General features: G+C 57.6%; 1 protein-coding gene across 3 annotated transcripts in view; it reads left to right on the top strand.

Annotated features, from left to right (window-relative positions):
* Positions 1 to 20126, top strand: part of VIPR1 (vasoactive intestinal peptide receptor 1) — a 30842-nt gene extending 10716 nt beyond the window's left edge. Inside the window, exons 2-13 of one of the 3 annotated variants that reach the window (XM_066245493.1) lie at positions 566 to 674; positions 6338 to 6445; positions 9333 to 9439; positions 10745 to 10848; positions 11270 to 11402; positions 13674 to 13827; positions 14318 to 14378; positions 14925 to 14994; positions 15377 to 15468; positions 17689 to 17818; positions 18050 to 18091; positions 18723 to 20126. In XM_066245493.1, coding sequence (XP_066101590.1) covers positions 566 to 674; positions 6338 to 6445; positions 9333 to 9439; positions 10745 to 10848; positions 11270 to 11402; positions 13674 to 13827; positions 14318 to 14378; positions 14925 to 14994; positions 15377 to 15468; positions 17689 to 17818; positions 18050 to 18091; positions 18723 to 18908 — 1296 coding nt within the window. In that variant the 3' untranslated portion in view covers positions 18909 to 20126. Of the gene's footprint in view, positions 1 to 565; positions 675 to 6337; positions 6446 to 9332; positions 9440 to 10741; positions 10849 to 11269; positions 11403 to 13673; positions 13828 to 14317; positions 14379 to 14924; positions 14995 to 15376; positions 15469 to 17688; positions 17819 to 18049; positions 18092 to 18722 lie in introns of all 3 variants that reach the window. The other 2 variants (XM_066245492.1, XM_066245494.1) reach the window with 2 other exon arrangements.

The raw sequence follows: 20126 nt of genomic DNA, 5'->3' as shown, positions 1-20126 counted from the left end.
GGACTGAGCACAGGCTCCCAAAACGGGGGCAGAAGCTGGAAGATGCAGCCAGAGTCCTGGATTCTCCCAGGTCTGGCCAGGGTCCAACTCCTGCAGTGAGGTAGCACTTGCTGGGCTCCACCGTCCATAGGGACTGAGGCAAGGACAGAGGACTCCCAGCCTCCCACCAAGCTGAGGAATGGCCGAGTACCATGGGCCAGCTCTGGGCTCCAAGGACAGGCCCTCTCACCTCTGTCCAGGGCCCACAAAGTGACAAAGTTGTTATAGCCACAACACTGTTGGGAGAACCACCAAGGAACCATAACAGGGTCCTCAAGGCAGACCACGCTTTGGGGACAATGAACACATTTTGGGTCAGATCCAGGTCAGGGTCACGCTTTGGTCTGGAATGAGGATAAGGATTAGATCTGTGGTTGGGATTGGGGTTTCGTCTGGAACGTGGGTCAGTCCAGTGACTGGGCCTTGCTTGACCCACCTTCTTGGAGTTTGTGGACAAGATGTGGGCCAGGGACAAGTCTGATGGGCCCTCCCTCTCTCTGTCCCCCTGTCTTTGGGGTCCCCCCAGAGCGGCTGGGCAACGGGGCAGAACTGGGAGCTGTGTGACTACATGAAGATGATCGAGGCGGAGCATAAGCAGTGTCTGGAGGAGGCCCAGCGGGAGACTGTGCCAGCAGGTGAGCCCGCACCCCGCGCCGTGGGAAGAGAGGCGCTGCAGACCCCCAGGGAGCCCCACTTCTTCTCACATCAGGGGCCCAGGTCCACATCACACTCACTGCACGTAGTTGGAGGGGGCGGCACCAGGGGGCTGCTGGGTGGTGAGGAGAGGGTGCCAGGAGAGGTCGGGGTGGTGCCAGCAGGTCCCCATGTCCCCATCGCCCGCCCCTGGTCTAGGGAGTTCCCCATTGGTACCTGAGGAGAGCGTGCAAACAGGCCTTCAGCGAAGTGAGTGCGGCTAACTCTGCCTTTGGGGTCCCTCCCCCTCTCCTCCAGGAAATGTGGGGTGCTGCCATGGCTGCCCAGCCCAAAGAGGGGTTGGGGCAGCTCACTGTGGGAGCACTTCCAGGTCAGGTTTCTCAGCCCGGAAGTGGTTGGAGCTGACATGGAGAGAACTGGCCCCAGAGTGCCACACTCCGGGATCACACCATCACACTATTAGCATCTCAGAGGGAGGGCAGAGGACATTCAGTGACAGTACATGACCACCACAGGGACCACATGCAAGCACTTGCAGGCTGATGCTTCCCAGCTGCCCAGACCTAGCAGGGCCCTCAGACCAGGTGACAGAGCCTCTCCTCCTCACTCCCCCACCCTGAGTGCTCTATTCTTGGCTCAGAAGCCCTGGGTGAGAATGGAGGAAATGCAAAGGACTTCCTTCAAAAAAAGCCCGACTCAGTGTGGGGGGCAACTCAGAGTGTGGGGGGCCGACTCAGAGTGTGGGGGGAACCCGACTCAGAGTGTGTGTGGGGGGCAACTCAGAGTGTGGGGGGCAACTCAGAGTGTGGGGGGAACCCAACTCAGAGTGTGTGTGGGGGGACCGACTCAGAGTGTGGGGGGAACCCGACTCAGAGTGTGTGTGGGGGGGCCGACTCAGAGTGTGGGGGGAACCCGACTCAGAGTGTGGGGGGCCCGACTCAGAGTGGGGGGCCGACTCAGAGTGTGGGGGGGAACCTGACTCAGTGGGGGGGCCCGACTCAGAGTGGGGGGAACCCGATTCAGAGTGGGGGGAAGCCCGACTCAGAGTGTGGGGGGAACCCGACTCAGTGTGGGGGGCTGACTCAGAGTGTGGGGGGAGCCTGACTCAGAGTGGGGGGGCCCGACTCAGAGTGAGGGGGCCCGACTCAGAGTGTGGGGGGAACCCGACTCAGTGTGGGGGGCCGACTCAGAGTGTGGGGGGAACCCGACTCAGAGTGGGGGGGCCCGACTCAGAGTGGGGGGGGAACCCGACTCAGTGTGGGGGGCCGACTCAGAGTGTGGGGGGAGCCCGACTCAGAGTAGGGGGCCCGACTCAGAGTGTGGGGGGAACCCGACTCAGAGTGGGGGGGCCCGACTCAGAGTGTGGGGGGAACCCGACTCAGAGTGTGGGGGGGAACCCGACTCAGTGTGGGGGGCCGACTCAGAGTGTGGGGGGAACCCGACTCAGTGGGGGGGGCCCGACTCAGAGTGAGGGGGCCCGACTCAGAGTGTGGGGGCCCGACTCAGAGTGTGGGGGGAACCCGACTCAGAGTGGGGGGGCCCGACTCAGAGTGTGGGGGGAACCCGACTCAGTGTGGGGGGCCGACTCAGAGTGTGGGGGGAGCCCGACTCAGAGTGGGGGGGCCCGACTCAGAGTGTGGGGGGAACCCGACTCAGAGTGGGGGGGCCCGACTCAGAGTGTGGGGGGAACCCGACTCAGAGTGGGGGGGGAACCCGACTCAGTGTGGGGGGCCGACTCAGAGTGTGGGGGGAGCCCGACTCAGAGTGGGGGGGCCCGACTCAGAGTGTGGGGGAAACCCGACTCAGTGTGGGGGGAACCCGACTCAGTGGGGGGGGCCCGACTCAGAGTGAGGGGGCCCGACTCAGAGTGGGGGGAGCCCAACTCGGGGAGTGGAAAGGATTTGGAGAAGCAGAGAGGCCGGGGAGGTGGGAGCCCTGAGACAGACAGCCCTGGGGAGGCAGGTGGGGACGGGGTTCCAGGCTCACCGAGGGAGGGGGAGGGCTGGCGGCAGTGAGGGGGCTGTGCCTGATCCCCGCCTCCCTCCCAGGTCACCTCCCTGAGGCCCAGCCTAAAGTTACGTAACCTCCTTGCTGAGGAGCAGGGAGCATCTTTCCCGCCTTCCTGGCTCCCGAGTCCCCTGCCACCTCTGAGGCTGGCAGTTATGTAACCCCTTCCGGGCCCTCCCTTCGGTCCTGGTGCCCAGGCTCTCTGCCTCCTGCACTTAAGTGAGTGTGTGTAACCTTGCCAATGGCCTTCGCCTCCCCAGCTCTCAGACAGGAGTGGCTTCCCATCTCCCCGGCCTCTGAGACTGAGCCCTGGGTCAAAGGGTAGACTGACCTGCCCACTGCCTATGCCCCCTCCAGCACAGGGGGGCAGGCCAAGGCGTCAGACAGGCCTCAGCAGGCCCCAACAGTGGAATCCAGGATCATGGACAGCTCAGAGAGGCCCAGACCCCAGACTCTGGGCCCCCATACATTCTTCCCAGGCCCCGAAGGCAGGCCATCCTCATGATCTTGATGAGGTCATTGCTGGCACAGGGTGTCTGTTGAGTGCCAACACTCTGTCACCAAGCAGCCCGCTTGGGATCCAGAGGAGGGCAGGTATGGGTCAATGGGCGGTGAGTCTGCCCATGACCTTGTATGGGGCCCTGTGTATGTTCGGGCATATCCAAGTGTGTGTTCCTGGCCCATGTCTGCCTGGTTCTGAGTCTGTGCCTCTGGGGTCTGTAGCTCCATGTCTGACTCTGAATGTCTGTGTGTCGGGGCGGGGGGTGTCTGTGTAGCCTGGACGTGTCTAGATGTGCCTGCCTGCTATGCTGTGTCTGTGTTTTGGGGTGTGTATGTGTGTGTGAGAGAGAGAGAGTGAGTGTCTATGAGATGCTGTCATGTCTACGCATGCGCATGTGTGTCTGTGGGTTGTGTGTGTCTCTCTGCTTGTGTTTACTTGTGTCCGGTATTTCCGGATCCAAGTTAGCATACATGTGTGTATGTTTGCATGTGTGTCCAGTTCTGTGTGCCCAGCAGTGCTTGCCAGGCAGTGTGACTCTGTGTATACACAGGTCTATAGAACGATCCAGCAGAGGTCCCCACTCTACCTCACCACCCCCATCCCAGGATCCTGGCTGGGCTTTCTTTCCTGTTGAGGTGGCAGCCCAGTGGCCACACACAGCCAGCCTGGACCCTGTGTGTCTGTGGGCCTGGTGACGCATATGGTGGGACCTGAGGGCTGGGCACACAGAGAGAATACTCCCAAGGTCCAGCCCAGGACAATAGTCCTGCCAGGTGACCAGCATTGTTTTGGCTGTCACCCTCTTCTCAGCTTCCAGATCCCGCTACCTCACGCAGGAAGCTTCCCAGACCACATCCCCCACTGGCCTCTCTTCCCTGGCTCCCCTGGCCTGCCCGCTGGCCTGGGCCCAGCACAGTTCACAGCCCAGCCTGGAGATGCTGAGACTCCTGAGACCCAGCATGGCCTCCCCAAGGACAGGGCCCAGTCTCCCTCTCCTCTGAGCTCCCTCGAATGAAGTGGAGCTCAGGGCCGGGAACCCAGCTCCACATCTCTTCCCCAACCTGGGCCGCCTCTGGAGACCCAGAGAGCCAAACTCTGGCGAGGGCCCAGACACAACAGCCAGCCTGCCAGGCAGGGTTGCCGGCTAAACAAAAAGCCCAGAGGAGCCAGATTCCCAGAGAATCGGTGGAGCTGCTCAGAACAGGAGTGCGAGAGGTTTGCTGAAGAGGAAACCTGTGAATGGGCTCCACCACTCGCCCCAGGCCAGTTCCCTAATTGCTCTATGCCTCAGTAACTCACCTGTAAACAGGACGGTTAAATAAGTCACTCACTGAAAGGGGGGAACAGTGCCTGCCACTTCCAAAGGCTACAGAGGTCTTGGCTAATATGATTAGCAGCCTTGAACAGCTAGCAGGGTTTGCCTGGCCTGAAGAGCCCCTACGTAGCCTCCAGAGAGGCTGGCACAGGAAAGAAGGAGGGACTGGGAGCCAGCGAGGCCACAAGAAGCCTCTGGACAGGGTGGGGCAGAAGTTCTGGGATCCCAGAGGCAGGCAGGCCGGCTCCTGGCCAGCCCTGGGGGCCCAGGTGTTCTCAGCGTTGCGGGGGGGGGGGGGGGGGGGGGGGGGGGGGGGGGGGGGGGGGGGGGGGGGGGGGGGGGGACAGGTACCACTTCCCGGCTGCAGGCCTGGGAGGGAGGTCCTGGTTGCAGGCCTGGGAGGGACCCCTCCCCATTGCCGGCTCACTCCAGCACTCAGAGTCCCCCAGGCTCTTCCTCAAGTGGCGACATCCTTCCACCTCTTCTTCCCAGGCTCCTTCCTTGGGAATTCATGAACCTTCGGACTTGGGCTGGGCTGGGCTGGGCCCAGCTGGCATTGACTTTGGCTTAGGGGTTGGGTTTCCTGATGAATCTATGGGACTGGCAAGGTTGCAAGGAGACAATTCAACCTCCCTCAGAGGAGGGGAGACCCAGAGGAGTCCCAGCCTCTGAGAGGCACCCAGACCCTGGGCAGGCAAAACAATGGAGTTTACCGCTGCCTAGGAAAGCAGATTTCTAGAGGCCCTACTGTGCACCGTCAGCAGCCAGGTCCTCGGGCTAACAGGCACGTGCTGGAGCACACGGCCCATGATGAAGGGTTTCCTCTGAACTCACCTCCTGACCGCCGCCCCACAGTTCACACTATGACTGCGTTGGGGGTATCTATGTTGCTTTGTGAGTTTTGGGAAGACTGCCCAAGAACTAGCTAAAACCCGGTATAGCCGTCACCCCATCCTAAACAACAGCTCCTTTTTATACAATACATTTTTCTAATGCCTCCTTTCCTATTATACAATGAAATTCAGAACACATGTTCTTTTTTTTTTAATGATGTTCTAATTGTAGCATAAAAAGGAAGGTAATTTGTAATAAAATTCTATCTGCACAGCCAGACCCAATCACACATCACACTAAAAGATAAGAAGGAAGACACAGTCTGAAGGTTGTTCCTATAAATATATCAGGGGCTGGGAGAGCACAGATGCAGGTTGGTACACACAGTGGTTGCGTCGCTGACTGCGATATCACGGTCAGCGTTGCTGTAGGTAACATGATTTTCCGAAACATTAAACAACTTCTCGTAAAGTTCCGAACCCGCCAGAGCCCAGTCTTCCCTCCCTTGACTCGGTGGTTGCGCTCCGGGAGAGCTGTGTGTGTTAAACGTGCCGCAGTACCTTGTGTTTGTGTGTAAAATGGAGTAAGAGTCCAGCTCTGGTCGTCGTAACACAAGGATTTCACCTACGCAAATGCCCAGTGGCGCATTTGGAAGCCTTGCAGGAAGCTCCGCAAGTCATCACTGCGCAGGGCCATGCATCAAATGTGGGGCGAGGCCCCTCATCGGCAGCAAAAGAATCCCCCACCGCTGTTCAGAGCACCCCCAGGGGCCGTTCTGGTCCTCACTGAGGACCATGGAGCTGTCATCATGCCTCCTTCTCCCCACTCCTTGTCAGGACAGGTCCTGTACAGCCTGGGCAGAGGTCTGCTTCCCCTCTCAGATTGTAGGTTCCTTGAGGGGGGAGCCTGGAGGAGGAGGAGGCACCTGGGGTTGGAGGCACCTGGTGGCCATGCTGACCCACGTGTCCCCTGCCTTTACCTCACAGGCTGCGGTACCATGTGGGACAACCTTACCTGCTGGCCGGCCACTCCTCGAGGTCAGGTGGTCGTCTTGGCCTGCCCCCTCATCTATAATTTGTTCTCCCCCCTTCAAGGTAAGAGCCCTGGGCTGAAGCAAGGGAGCTTCCGAGTGGGACCGACTGGAGTGGGACTCATCTCTTATGGAAAAGAGAAGGGAAAGTGTCAAAAGGACTGGAGCAATCAGGGAGGGCTTCCTGGAAGAAAATGATGCTCTGGCACGAGGTCTTTGAAGGACTCATGGGATTTGATTAGCTTGTCACATAAAGATAACTACATATGTGGGAAGGGCTCACTAAATATTTGCTCAGCAATTAATAATTGATTGACTGACAGCTACTTGATTAAATTATGGCTCCCATGTTCCCATTGTCTCGGCCTGCTCATGACTCAGTCTTTCACCGCCTGGAGCTGATGGCCTCTCCGACCCCTGAAACCACTGTGTGGCCTTGGTCGCACAACCTGTCCTGTTCTGCTGAAATGAATGTTCCTTTCTAAGGCAGAAAAGAGAATGAGGAGCCTCTAGCCTCCAGTAGAGGAAGTGGGCTTTCTTACATAACATGCGCGAGGCTTACAGCATATTGTGATCAACCATTTTCCCCTTCAGTGAAAGTTTATTCCACACGTACTTACATGGCTGGCGCTGGGCTAGACAAACATTGGGTGGCAGGGGCATAAAACAGCCATGCTGCCTGCCCACAGGGAGCCAACACTCTGGTTGTAGAGACATTCAGCCAGGAGACAGACACACGTGTGCTGAGTTGTACGCAGTGCTGGGATGGGCGGCAGGGCTGGGGTGCAGTGTAAGGCGGGTGTTCAGGGAGGGGAACTAAGGACGTGGCATCAAGGTGAAGAGCTGCCACTCAAAGATTCGGGGCGGGGGGGGGGGCGGGGGGCGGAGCTTTGAGGGAGAGAAGAAGGATGCGGAGGGTGGGCAGAGAGACTCCCGGGCACCTCTCACTCCAGGTGGCCTTTTTCTCGCTGGACCTCAGTTTCTGTGTTTGTAAAGTAGGCACGGGAGGTGGACCAAATTGGTTTCTTTGGGGCAGGCCAGTTTTGCCCCCCTAGCGTTGTCACCTCAGCAGTGAAGGAGAGACCCCGAGACCCTCTCTGAGGACTCTGGGAGCAGTCACAGGAGTGCCATGTTCCAGGTTGGCACCAACCCAGCCCCGCACTCCCCCCAGGGAGTGCAGCACGTGGGCACCAGGAGATGAGTTACTCCGGAAGGTCTCACAGGCTCCCATCAGCAGAGCCTGGCAACCAGCCTTCCCGTGGGTCCCTGGAAGCTCCTGCTAATTGACTTCCTTCTTGACACTCTGCTAATTGCATTCCTCCTGACGGCTCTTCCTTCTGGCCCTGCTGGAATGATCGAGGCGGCTCCTTCATTTGAGAACCTGGACTCCCGCCCACTGTCTGACTAGTCCCGAGGCCGCCAGCCCCCCCCACCCCCGGGAGGGGCCCACAGGGGGCCTTTGTGCAGAGGAGGAAGAGGCAACCCTTCCTCAGGCACAGTCAGCCTCTCACCAGAACCCACCTAGTGGCGAGCTGAACATAAAGTAGAAATGAACCCCCATCGTCCATCAGCCAGATACCCTCGTGCAGTGTGCAACCCGCACAGGTGTTCTTGGCGGCCCTTGTCTCTGAAAATGATGGAGAAACATAGGAGGCAGGGTAGGGGCTAAAAATGTAAGGGAAACAGGGTGTGTTTTTCTGGGCGACTGGATAAAGAAGGTGGCAGCAACTGACCTGAAATCCCAAAGAGGGAAGTTGTGAGTACGGGAAGCGCAGGGGAAGGGCGGCGCCAGCCCAGCTCCTTGGGCACCGGGACTGGGGAAGAGGTGGGCTGCCTGGAAAGGGGGCGAGGGTCCTGGGTCTACAGTGAAAGCTGCAGGAACCTGGGGAAGGTAAAGATTGTGAACGGTTAGAAAGATATTATTTACCCAGGCTCAGTGAAAATACCTGGGGGTGGGCTGGGCCAGGCACGGGATTGCTCATCGAGGCACCAAAATGTCCCTGGGGGGCTAGTCCTTTAATTCACGGTCTGCATTTTTTAATCTGTGGTATTTTTACCTTCAGATATTTAAAGAGACCTTTTTTTAGGATAGCTATTTCAGTTGAGAAAACGCAACGGTCTACTTGGGGGGGGGAGGGGTGTCTATAGGACACTGCCTCCTCTCGCCCTCCCCCCACATCAGGAAGCGATCTGGAGCCCAGCATCAATGTGGCTCACCCCAAGCTCCTGCAAGGCTGTGCTGCCTGAGTCCCCTTGTCCATGCCTCTCCCTGGGTGGGTTCCCCTGCTGGGTGCTCCCTGCTTCTGCATTCATGAGGATTATAGCTCTGCACCATTATCCGGTGTCCTCCAAGCCCCGCCCAGCTCCTTCCTCACCTGTGGTCCCTCTCCAGCCACAGGAACGGGCCCCACCAGGTGTGGGAGGAAGCCTAGGCCCATAGGCCCACACGGGCTGACCCGGAGGAGTGGACAGGCCTGGGCCCCTCCCCCCAGCCAGAGGGTTGCTGTCTGGACCCATGGGACAAAGAAACCATCTGCCATGCCACACCAGCCCCGGTGGCCCTGTGACAAGGGTCAACATTTAGCTCATGGCAAGGGTCAGGGATCACTGAGATAGCCCAGGATCCAGGCTACCCGTGACAAGGATCAGAGTTTACATTGCATGCGGGGTCAGGTTCAGACCTGACAAGGAGAAGGACTGAGCCCAGGACTATCTGCTCTGACTGTCACCTGTGTGGGAGGGTCCCCTGGCAGTCCTGGAGGGGCTCCTCCCCGCCCCGTCTCCCCTGTGATGCCCTGGGGTCTGGGTGGGGGCAGTTGGGGTCTGACACAGCAGAGGTTAGCATGGTAGGGCTGAGGGCAGTGACAGCCAGGCCCCAGGCCCACCCCACAGGCCTGCGCGGCTCCTGGCCTCCTCAGCCTCACTCCTCTCCCCCCCTGCCCTCCACTCAGGCCACAACGTGAGCCGCAGCTGCACTGACGAGGGCTGGACTGACCTGGAGCCCAGCCCCTACCCCACGGCCTGTGGCCTGGAGGACAAGGAACCAGGTTTGGACGAGGTGGGCCTCAGCGCACACCCCCCCCCCCCAGAGTGCCAGGCTCCCCCTACTCTCTCCCACCAAGGGTGAGGTCGCCATCTATGGGAGCCAGGACTCCTGGGGTCTAGTCTGCCTGCACGTCCTCCCTCTCCAGGCCTTCTCTGCCAGGGACTCACCCCCTAACTCCCCCGAAGCCCCACCCCCAGGCCAGGCCACCCCGCTGCCTGGTGGGAAGCTCGCTCCAGCCCTGAACGTGACAAGGGGGGCAGATACCATCCTGTCACATGCAGAGGGGAAACCCAGGGCATATCCTGGAAGGACCCAGCCTTAGGTACCCAACAGTCAGTCAGGGACAGGGACAGACCGTCACCCTCAGACGTCCCAGGACAGGGATCTGCCCCAGAGCAGGTGAAACATAGGTGGTCACCGTCAGGGCCTGGGGCCAGGAGCCAGGCAGGGATACTGATGGGGAGGCTGGAGTAGGAATTGGAGTCCTTGGGGTGGAAGCACACATGTGTGTGTCCGTCTGTGATGACCTCTGTCCCCTCCAGGTCCCCTCTCAGACAGGGCTCTCACCCCGCCCACGAGGGCAGCGCCATCCCAAGACCTTCAATCTCAGTCTCCTCAGTCCCTCTCAACTCCTTGCCTCTGTCTACTTGGGAGTGGGGGGAGGGTTGCCCAGGGACTGTGCCTCTGTCCCTGCATGGCTCTGACCTGCGTGTGTGTCCCTAGAGAGGCCATCGGGAGGGTGCCAGCAAGAAGCCTCGGGGATCCAGCTGTGCCGCCTCCCCAGAAAGGCCAACTGCCCTCATCCTGCTCTCCCAACCTCCGAGAGCCCCAAATGTGAAGTCACCCCCACAGTGTCTTTGTCACCTTCCCTGTCCCCTGCGTGCCTCCCTCCCCACACAGCGAGAAGTCCTCATGTGGGGTCTGAAGGGCACGTGGCCTGGGTTCCCTGGGCCACTGAGCCAAGTCGGCGCAGAGGGGTGCCAGGCACACGGCTGTCGTGTGCACGGACCGGTGGGGAGTGGGAGGTCTTCGCCCTTCTCTCCCCGCTATTTCCCGTGAAGAAGCGGAGGAAGACTGACTTCAGTTCCGATCCTGGCAGGTGGTCCTGTCCCCTCTGTGAGAACTGGGGGGTCAGGGGGCCTGGGGCCTGAAAGGGGCAGCTCAGCTGCCCTTGGAAGCCCTGGGCTTCGGCCTCATCTGCCAAGGCAGGGGTGAGCAGGCAGGGTGCATAGGGCGCCCCACCCCTGCCAATACCCCTAGGTGAGTTCACCACACACACACCCCCACCAAAGTTCCTCCCCCTCCTCCCCCTAGCAGCAGCAGAAAATGTTCTACAGTTCTTTGAAGACCGGCTATACCATTGGCTACAGCCTGTCCTTCATCACCCTTCTGGTCGCCACAGCCATCTTGAGCCTATTCAGGTAAGGTCCAGCCCCAGCGACCAGCGTCAGAGCAAAGGGAGTCCGGCATGCTCTGCTCCTCCACTGTCCCCCCCCCCCAGGCACACACAGTCCCTGCCCCAGGCCCCCTGCCTAGTCAGCCTCTCCTAGAGACCGCAGGTGGCTCAGCACCCCACCTGGCCTAGCCTAGTCCCCACAGGATGGTGAACTTGCACCTGGGTTTAGGGTGCCAGAGGGAGGGGCTTGTGCTCTGCGCTGAGCCCCTGGAGGCCTAAGCACACGGAGGCCCGGCTGCACACTGTTGGGGATGGGACACCTGGAACAGAGCCCCTCTTTGGGACACACGCTCCCTCTGCCCTACCCTTGCTCAGAGCCCTGGACAGCGTTGGTTGGGTGGGGGTCCAAGGCCCCATCGGCCTCCCAGCTCTGTCCACATCACCAGGAAGCTCCACTGTACACGGAACTACATCCACATGCACCTGTTCATATCCTTCATCCTGAGGGCTGCCTCCGTCTTCATCAAGGACCTGATCCTCTTCGGCAGCGAGGACTCGGGCCACTGCTCTGACGCCTCGGTGAGGACCTGCTGGGACCGCCTCCCTGTCTCTCCTTCATCCTCTCTCACTGGGAGGACTCTTCTCCCTCTCTTCTCCTCTCTCTCTCTCCAAGGGTGGCCAACCAACCCCCACCCGACCCTGCCCGGCAGCTCCTTGAGTCCTGCTCCTCTCCCACCACAGGAGATGGTGCTCGGCCATCTGGGGCTTCACAGACCTTCCCCTGCCAGCAAGAAATGTCTCTCCTTGGTGGGAAAAGGGGCATTTCGTGGCCAGAGCTCACGGCCCCCATCTGACTTCTGTGGCTATGTGACCTTAGGAAACTCCCTGCCTCGGTTTCCCCATCTCTGCCAGGACTTCCAGCTCTCCCCTCTGCCATCTGCAAACCCAGGGCTGTGCTCACCGTGTCACCCTTCCTACACCCCCCCCCCCGTTCCGTGGGGAGCCAGTCCAGGCACATGCAGCCCTCCTCTCTGTTCTCCCCCACCATCAGTAAGTTCAGGGGCTTCCTCAAGGAGGGAAATTAAGAGAGCATCTAAGAACTCATCGCCGTCACTGAAGGGTCCAACTCCAGGTGATTCTGAGCTCGGGACTCCCACGCGTCCCTGAACTTCATGAGTGATGGCACAGCTGGCACATGATTGCAGCGGTCAGCAGTCCCTTCTCCCAAAGAGTTAACCTAGGAGGGTGGGATCTCGGGTATCAATCTCAGCCAGCAGAAGGGGAGCCCCAGGGGAGCCTCCCTGGCCATTCCCAGAGGTCCTCCGAGGCTCCAGACATGGCAGTGTCCTGGGCAGAGCCTGCGAGCCGCCTGCAGCCTCTAGCACACTTATCACGGTAATTGTGGTAATTGCGGAGACTGGCTTCCCAATTCATTAGCAGCTCTGTGAAGCTTTTCAAAAGCTAGGAGAAGCACAGTAATTGCCCTGTTAAACAGCTGAGTTATTCTTGTTGTAAAGCAAGTGTGTGTGTGGGGGGGGGGCGGGGGAAGGGAGGACCAGGCATGTCTGCAGCAGGAAGGACTGAAGTGTGACCTGAAGAAGGATTTTCCAACCATAGAGAGAGGAAAGTAGGAGGCTCTCTAAGGATGCTCCAAAGCCAAGGGCACAGGAAAGAAGGCTGGAAACCGTGTTCTAAGTAATGGAAGGAGTGGATGCTAGAGGGCTTCCTGGAGGAGGTGGCTTTGAGCTCTGGTTCACCGCTATCTGGGCTTGATCTGAAATGGGACACTGTTTCTAGAACACAGAAAGCCCAGAAGACCTTCTAAAAAACCCAGAGCCCCTGATTGCCCTACTCAGGGGTCGCCTGTATCTCCTGCATTGTCCTCATCTACCTGGAGAACTGATTCTATCATCAGCTCCTCTGGCCCCCAGGAGAAATGGTCATCCCTCCCTTCTCCATTTTTCCTCATTTTTCCTACCCCTCCACTTCCCTCTTCTCAGTCCTCATCTGTCCTCAACACTTATATCTGCGTCCACTCCACAGCCCAGAACCTCCCCCCATGCACACACATTCAAGGGACTCTTGAAAATGCAAGCCGGAATTCTCCCTCACACCTCTTCCAGCCACCTTTAGACCTCATTGGAATAGACGAATGAGTAGGTGGTGGGATAAGGCATTTAAGAGGATGGGGAGGGAGATGGATGGCCGAGTTAACAGGTGCATGGATAGCTGAGCAGGTAGAAGGATAGGGAGATAAAGTAAGAATCATTGGATAATGGGGAGGGGGTGGGGGTGGGTAGATAGGTGAGTGGACAGATGACAGATGATGGACAGATAGGTCGATGAATGGCTGGATAGATGGTTAGGTGTGTGGGTTCATAGCAGTTGTCTGGTAGGCACAGTAATTGCCTACTAGATGAATGGAGAGATAGATAGGTGGGTGTGTGGATGGGCTGATAGACGGAAAGATGGATGGATGACGGATGGCTGTGTGGATGCTGGGTGAATAGATAAATGGGTGAGTTGGTAGTGGGGATGTCTAGTGGGTGAGTGGGTGAATAAATAGATAAGTGGGTAGGTAGGAAGATGGATGGTTAGATGAATAGGTGGTTGGATAGACAGGAAGATGATAAATTAACAGATGGAAAATTAAAACCACAAGCTTATTCCAAAGCATCAGATGATCTCAAATCAGGGATAATTGGAAAACCACTGAGAACATTTTTAAGGAGAAAATGCCAAAATCAGATGACTGTACAGCAACTGTGTTGGTCAACCCAGAGAGAGGTGTGGGCAGGCGGGGACCCCGGCTAGCCGCAGTGAGCACCCTCTCTGCTCCTTCCCCTGCAGGTGGGCTGTAAGGCAGCCGTGGTCTTGTTCCAGTACTGTGTCATGGCCAACTTCTTCTGGCTGCTGGTGGAGGGCCTCTACCTGCACACCCTGCTCGCTGTCTCTTTCTTCTCCGAGCGGAAGTACTTCTGGGGGTACATACTCATCGGCTGGGGTATGGTCCTGGGGAGGGCTGCCAGGCTGGGGACAGAGGGGGCAAGGCTGGGGGAGCTTGCCAGGGGGTGGGTGCCAACCCAGCCTGCTGTCTTAGGTCTCGCTGGGCTGCAGGTCCTGCCTGCAAGGCTGTAGCCAAGGGTTGGTAAGAGTCCCCCAAATGTGTGACCCGGGGCCAGTACCCTCAGCCTGCAGCTGCACCCGGGCTGAGCTGTGGGACAGACAGGTTCTATGCTAGGGACATCGTTCCACTTTCCCTTCAGCCCTGGAAACACAGAAGGTCACTGCCGGTTTATAAAGTACCGCTCCCCAAAATTAGAAAAAGGCCCCCCTTTATATGAGCACAGACCCTCAGTGGAGCACAGTGAACAACCGTGCGGAGGTGTCCTGGTAACCCACCCTCTTTCCGGTTCTTCCTCCCTAATCTCCTCCTCATGCCCTCTCTCCCTGCCTCCCATGCTCTCTCTCTCTCTCTCCTTTGGCCCGGACAGGGGTGCCCAGTACATTCATCATGACGTGGACCATCATCAGGATCCAGTCTGAGGATATCGGGTGAGCTGGCATCCTTCCCCCTTCCTCCTGGCTGCCATCCCTTGGGGCAGACCTCCTAGGTGGGAGGAGAGGGGCTTGGGAGCAGCAGACTCTAGAGCAGGGGTCCCCAAACTACGGCCTGTGGGCTGCATGCGGCCCCCTGAGGCCATTTATCTGGCCCCCGCTGCACTTCTGGAAGGGGCACCTCTTTCGTTGGTGGTCAGTGAGAGGAGCATAGTTCCCATTGAAATACCGGTCAGTTTGTTGATTTAAATTTACTTGTTCTTTATTTTAAATATTGTATTTGTTCCCGTTTTGTTTTTTTACTTTAAAATAAGATACGTGCAGTGTGCATAGGGATTTGTTCATAGTTTTTTTATAGTCCGGCCCTCCAACGGTCTGAGGGACAGTGAACTGGCCCCCTGTGTAAAAAGTTGGGGGACCCCTGCTCTAGACTTGGGGCCTCTGAAGAAATTGGGGCAGAGCTGGGGGAAACTGGGAGAACTGCTGACTGTCTCTCTGGCTGAGGGCAACCTCTCTCATTCTTCCCTACCGTCGCCTGCCCAGATGTTGGGACGTCATCCACTCCTCATTATTATGGTGGATCCTAAAGGCCCCCATCCTCACCACCATCTTGGTAAGGCCTTCTCCCGCCACTGAGAGAGGGGAACACTGAGGCCCAGACTGGTGGTAGTCAACTTGCTTCAGGTTGTGCAGGAAATTCGTGTCTAGGTCAGAACTGAAACTCCTGTTTCAGGCTTCCCAGTGCCTAACACAGGCTCATTGCCACCCTTTTCCCACGGTTCTTCCTCTAGAGTAGAGAGGACGGATTGGGAGGCCAGGCCTCAGGGGTAGGAAGTAGAGTTTCCAGATGACTTGCCCCAAGGGGGAAGAGCTAGGGCACAGGTAAGACGGAGGGGCAGCAGGGCCCTCAGGGAGAAGACAGGCCATCAGCCCAGGGGACTGGACACCCTGCCCTTCCCTCTCTGACCACCCCACTGGGGCCTCACCACTACCAGGTGAACTTCATCCTGTTTATTCGCATCATCCGAATACTGGTGCAGAAGCTGCAGCCCCCAGATGTCTGGAAGAGTGAAAAAAGCCCATATTCGTGAGTGTGACCCCAGTGCCCTGGCTCTCCCAGTGTCCCCATCCCTGGTCCTCAAATTAATCCATGTCCCCTTGAAATGGCCTTCAAGAATTGCCCAAAAAAAGCCACCTTGCTCTTGCCCATCTCTACCCCATGGCCTGGCTCAGTCCACGAGTGTCCCTTGCCCCATCCCCACCCTCTCCAGGCTCATGAGTCCCGTGTCTGCTTCTCGGGCAGTCACCTTACCCAGCAGGTGATCTGATCCAGGCATGAATCTGCTGCCAAGCCAGGGAGCTCAAGAAGAAAGACATCAGATAACCTGTCTTGTTAAAACTGTGTTCCCAGTCCCTGGCATGTGCCTGGCACAGAAACGGGGCCAATAATGCAAGTGATGAATACCCTGGAGGACCCCTCAGTCTGCCAATAAGACAGCCATATTCAGGACTCAGCACCTCCCCCCCTCCATAATAATAACATCTGCAGTTCACGTGCCAGGCACGTGCTACGGGTTTTTTGTTCATCATCTCATTTCAGCCCCACGGTCCCCTATAACTTGTCTCTATTTTACAGGTGAGGAAACTGGCATGCGCTTCCTCCGCTCAAGGGTTTGGGAGTTACATCGCCCAGCAGGGGGAGGGCAGAGTGTCCATGGGACACGGTCATGCTCCTGGCTTAGAAAGGTGTGAGGGCTGTTCTCTGTGTGTGGGAGAACTGGGGAGACAGGCAGGTTCTCATGAGAACAATGGGCGTGAAGACAGAACAAAAGAAACAGGAAATGGGTGACTGTGCCCTGGCTGGGTAGCTCAGTTGGTCAGACAGAGCATCAACCCAATCAATCAATCAATCAATCAATCAATATTTTTTTAAAAAAATAAAGGTTGGTTGTGGGAAAGTGAGTAGGAGCCTGCATACCCACAGATGGGAAATAGAAATGATCAGTGCTGCACAGACACGCCTGGGGTATCTATCCCACGGGGGTGCTCCGGTCCTGGGATTCTAGAATGTTCTTCTTGACCTAGCTTCTGTTTGGAGAGTCTGTGCTGTGGTTGTCAGCTTCTGGCTAGAATGTCACGAGTTGCTGGAGTCAGGATTCTATTCTGGAATCCTGCGATCTCTCGGATGAGACAGACTGGCGATCCTAGGGTGACGCATTCCCTGCTGCTGGCTGTGTGGGCGGGGCTTCTCTTCCAGTTTCTGAAATGAAGGCCGTGCAGTGGTCTGCGGTCTGCCAGGGGGCAACACCTCAGGCCTGGGCACCCTCATCCTCAACTTTGCCTGTGGGGGCCTTGTTGGTGTCAACATCCAACCACTCAAAAGGGCTGAATGTGAGACAAAGAGAGCTATCTGGTCATTGACAGGCCCAGGTGGGTGAGGGGAAACTGAACAGCTGGCGGCAGGCAGAGGGGGGAGTAGGAGAGCGAGCTCCCCGAGGAGGGGCTGTCGGCTCCCACTCTTCACCTCCCCATAAGCCTTCAGTTTAAAGAAAGCTTCCATCTGTCAGCCTTAGCATGTGAGCTAGGTTTCCAGCCAAGGAGGGTGGGCAGTGCTCAGGATCTTGGCATGGCTGGGAACCAGGTCGAGGAAAGAATGGGAGGCAAGGCCATTTTCCCTGCTCCCGGTTGGCTTGTGGACCCTCCGGCCCAGGGCTAGGATTCCTGGGCTGATTGCCAAGGCAGAGGAAATAAATGCAGAGAGCCCTCCAACCCTCAGACCTCTCCCGGTAAAGAATTGGTTTCTCATGGATGCATTGCGCTTGATAGCACCCAAAGCACTTCTGAGTTGACAGTGGGCCCCATTTCTGTAATGTGACTATGTAGAGCATACGTTTACCCCATTGTAAAGATTGGGGAAACTGAGACCAAGAAAGAAGGAATGAGGATCTCATGTTGCCTGAGAACATCTCCCCATTAGCTGCCACAGAGCCTGAAATACCTCAACTATGCCTCATCCTCAGGGTTCAGCGCTGGTCTTCCTTTATACTGCTTCTTCCAGAAGGATGAGAATAGAAGGGGTCCTTTCTCCCTAACCTTCCTTCCAGGCTGCAGGGCTGGGGGGCGGGGCGGCAGTGCATAGGCACTGCAGGTATGGAACAGGACCTGATGTGGACATAACAGTTACCGGAGCCAAAAGTTCATTCTCACACATCCTGGTCATTGTGCCCCCAGCTGCGCCCATGCCAGGCTCTATTGAGTCCAAATGTGTGGACACACCTACCCACTGCCTGCCCCTCCCTTTCCCCAGGAGGCTGGCCAAGTCCACCCTTCTGCTGATCCCCCTGTTTGGAGTGCACTACATTATGTTTGCCTTCTTCCCCGACAACTTTAAGACTGAAGTGAAATTAGTCTTTGAGCTCATCGTGGGGTCTTTCCAGGTACGAATTGTTGACGTTAAGGCTTCATTCTTCTCTGGCCTTTGGCCCCTTGCCACTGAATTCCAGTCTTTTTACTATATAATGAATATTGATTAAGCAACTACCATGTACTTAGCCCTTTGCTTAACCAGGGGAACACAGGGCTGGGGCCAGGTGTGGGGCTGGGCTTCTCCTACTCCCCCTAGTCTTGTGACCTGTCTCCCTCACCTCTCCTGTTCCCTTCCTCCCCAGGGATTTGTGGTGGCTGTCCTCTACTGCTTCCTCAATGGCGAGGTAAGCGCTTCCCAGACCTCGGGGGCCCAGGGTCCAGAACACCTGGTGACATGAGCAGATTGAGGATGGGTTACCTTTCTAGTCCAAGTGTGGTCCTCAGACTAGTGAATCAGTGGTGGCCTCTAAGACCTAGTAAAGAATGCTGATTTCAAGGCCCACTCCAGACCTGTTGACTTAAAACCTGCATTCTAAGTAACACCCCCCACCCCACCCCCACCCAGGGGACTCTGCACTCCTCAGAGTTTGGGATGTGCCTGTTAATGACTGGGTGCAGAGTGAGTGGGGACGGGTACTGGCAGTGAGTGAAAGCTGAGTTATGGTGAAACCCTGGTTGCAAAGCCCAAGTGAGCAGGGGTCAGAAGAACGGGGACACAGCCACCCCCAGACAGCCCCCTCTCCATCCCGGACTGGACTGCATTCTCTGACCCTCCCTGCCTCCCACCTCCCCCTACTCCGAGGCCTGGATTTGACACTGGCCCCATGCCTCTCAACTCTGCACCCCGCCAGGGCGCACCCAGCTCTCTCAGTTTAGACTCCTCCAGAGCGTAAGACTGGCTGACCCTGCACCCTAACAGGAGTTAGCCAGCAGGGGAGGAGACTTCGTAGGTGTGACCACGCCCTCTTCTCCTAGGTGCAGGCGGAGCTGCGGCGGAAGTGGCGGCGCTGGAACGTACAAGGCCTCTTGGGCTGGGGCCCCAAATACCCATCGGGAGGCAGCAACGGGGCGACATGCAGCACGCAGGTGTCCATGCTGACCCGCGTCAGCCCTGGCGCGCGCCGCTCCTCCAGCTTCCAGGCGGAAGACTCCCTGGTCTGACCACCGGGCGCCCAGGGGCCCAGGGAGGTCCCACCGGCCCTCAGCCGCGCCCGGGCAGCACCGGGGACGGAGGCCTGTTGGGGCAAAGCCAGCCGCAGCCCTGGGCTCGGAGGCTGCCCTGGCCTGCAGGTCGCTGTCTGGAAGTCCCCGGAGAACGCTGCTCTTGCGCCTACCTGGGGAGAGGAGGGTGCTTAGAGGGGAGCCCCCTCTAAGCAAGAAAGAGCCCGGAGAGCTGCGCCCTGAAAAATGTGGGGTGGAGCTTAACCGTCGGGCTCCTCCCCTTGAGCCCCCTCTGCCAATCAGTGGCAAGATATTTGCATCCTCCCAAGTGACTCCGCCCCTTCTCATAACCTATTGAGAAAGGCAACCACCCAACCCCAAACAATACAGTAGGAACATGGTTGACAAAAGTCTTGCCCTTGAAAGGTCACCTGGCGCCACCACCTCAACAGTGGATCCATGGATCTTCTAGTGCCTGAAGTTGCTGTCAAGTTCCTCTGGGTCAAGGACTGCCATTCAGGCATCTCCCTGAAGATGCAGCCCTCTCCCCCAGTGTCCTCTTAGCTGCAAGGTCCTCCCGGTGGGTGAGTTTCTCTGCCTCAGGCAGACATGGTTGTGAGATGGAGTTTTAGTTTGGAGAGCATAGCTATCTTCAGAGTCCCTGCTGAAGTGGACCAGTCCCGGGATGTTTGGAACAATTCAAAGAGACTGCCGGCAACCCTGCTCATCCTCGCGGGCTGTGGAGCCCTGGGATGTCCACCTTCGTGCCAACCATGAGAACTAGGCTCAGAGATATGCACTCATGGGTCCCTTAATCCTCATATCAACACAGCGAGATGGGAACTCCTGTCCCTCTCTCACAGATCAGGAAGCTGAGCCTCACAGAGAGCAGGTGCCTGGCCCTAACACACAGCAGGATTTGAACTCAGATCTGGCTGATGGGAAAGTGAAAGCACAGACTTCTTACTGCTGCCTTTTATATCTTGTAACACGCTGGATCTTTTCGGTTATTTGTATCATCACTAATTGTGATCACCACATCCCTGGAACCCCATTCCCACCCGACCCTCCATGGAGTGTGGCTGAGGAGTCAGTCCCCTGGCCCATGTATCACCGAGACGAGATGAGACCTGGTGGTCATGGTATTGTGTGTCTGCCCTGCACTCCTGTGGTTACGTGGTTTCCAGCCCACACCCCATCCAGAAGATCCACTCTTGT

The sequence above is a fragment of the Saccopteryx bilineata genome, chromosome 10 (genome assembly GCF_036850765.1).
Source record: "Saccopteryx bilineata isolate mSacBil1 chromosome 10, mSacBil1_pri_phased_curated, whole genome shotgun sequence".
In the NCBI taxonomy this organism is placed as follows: Eukaryota; Metazoa; Chordata; class Mammalia; order Chiroptera; family Emballonuridae; genus Saccopteryx; species Saccopteryx bilineata.
The sequence above is the reverse complement of the archived record's forward strand: the minus strand, read 5'-3'. Positions and strand labels throughout refer to the sequence as shown.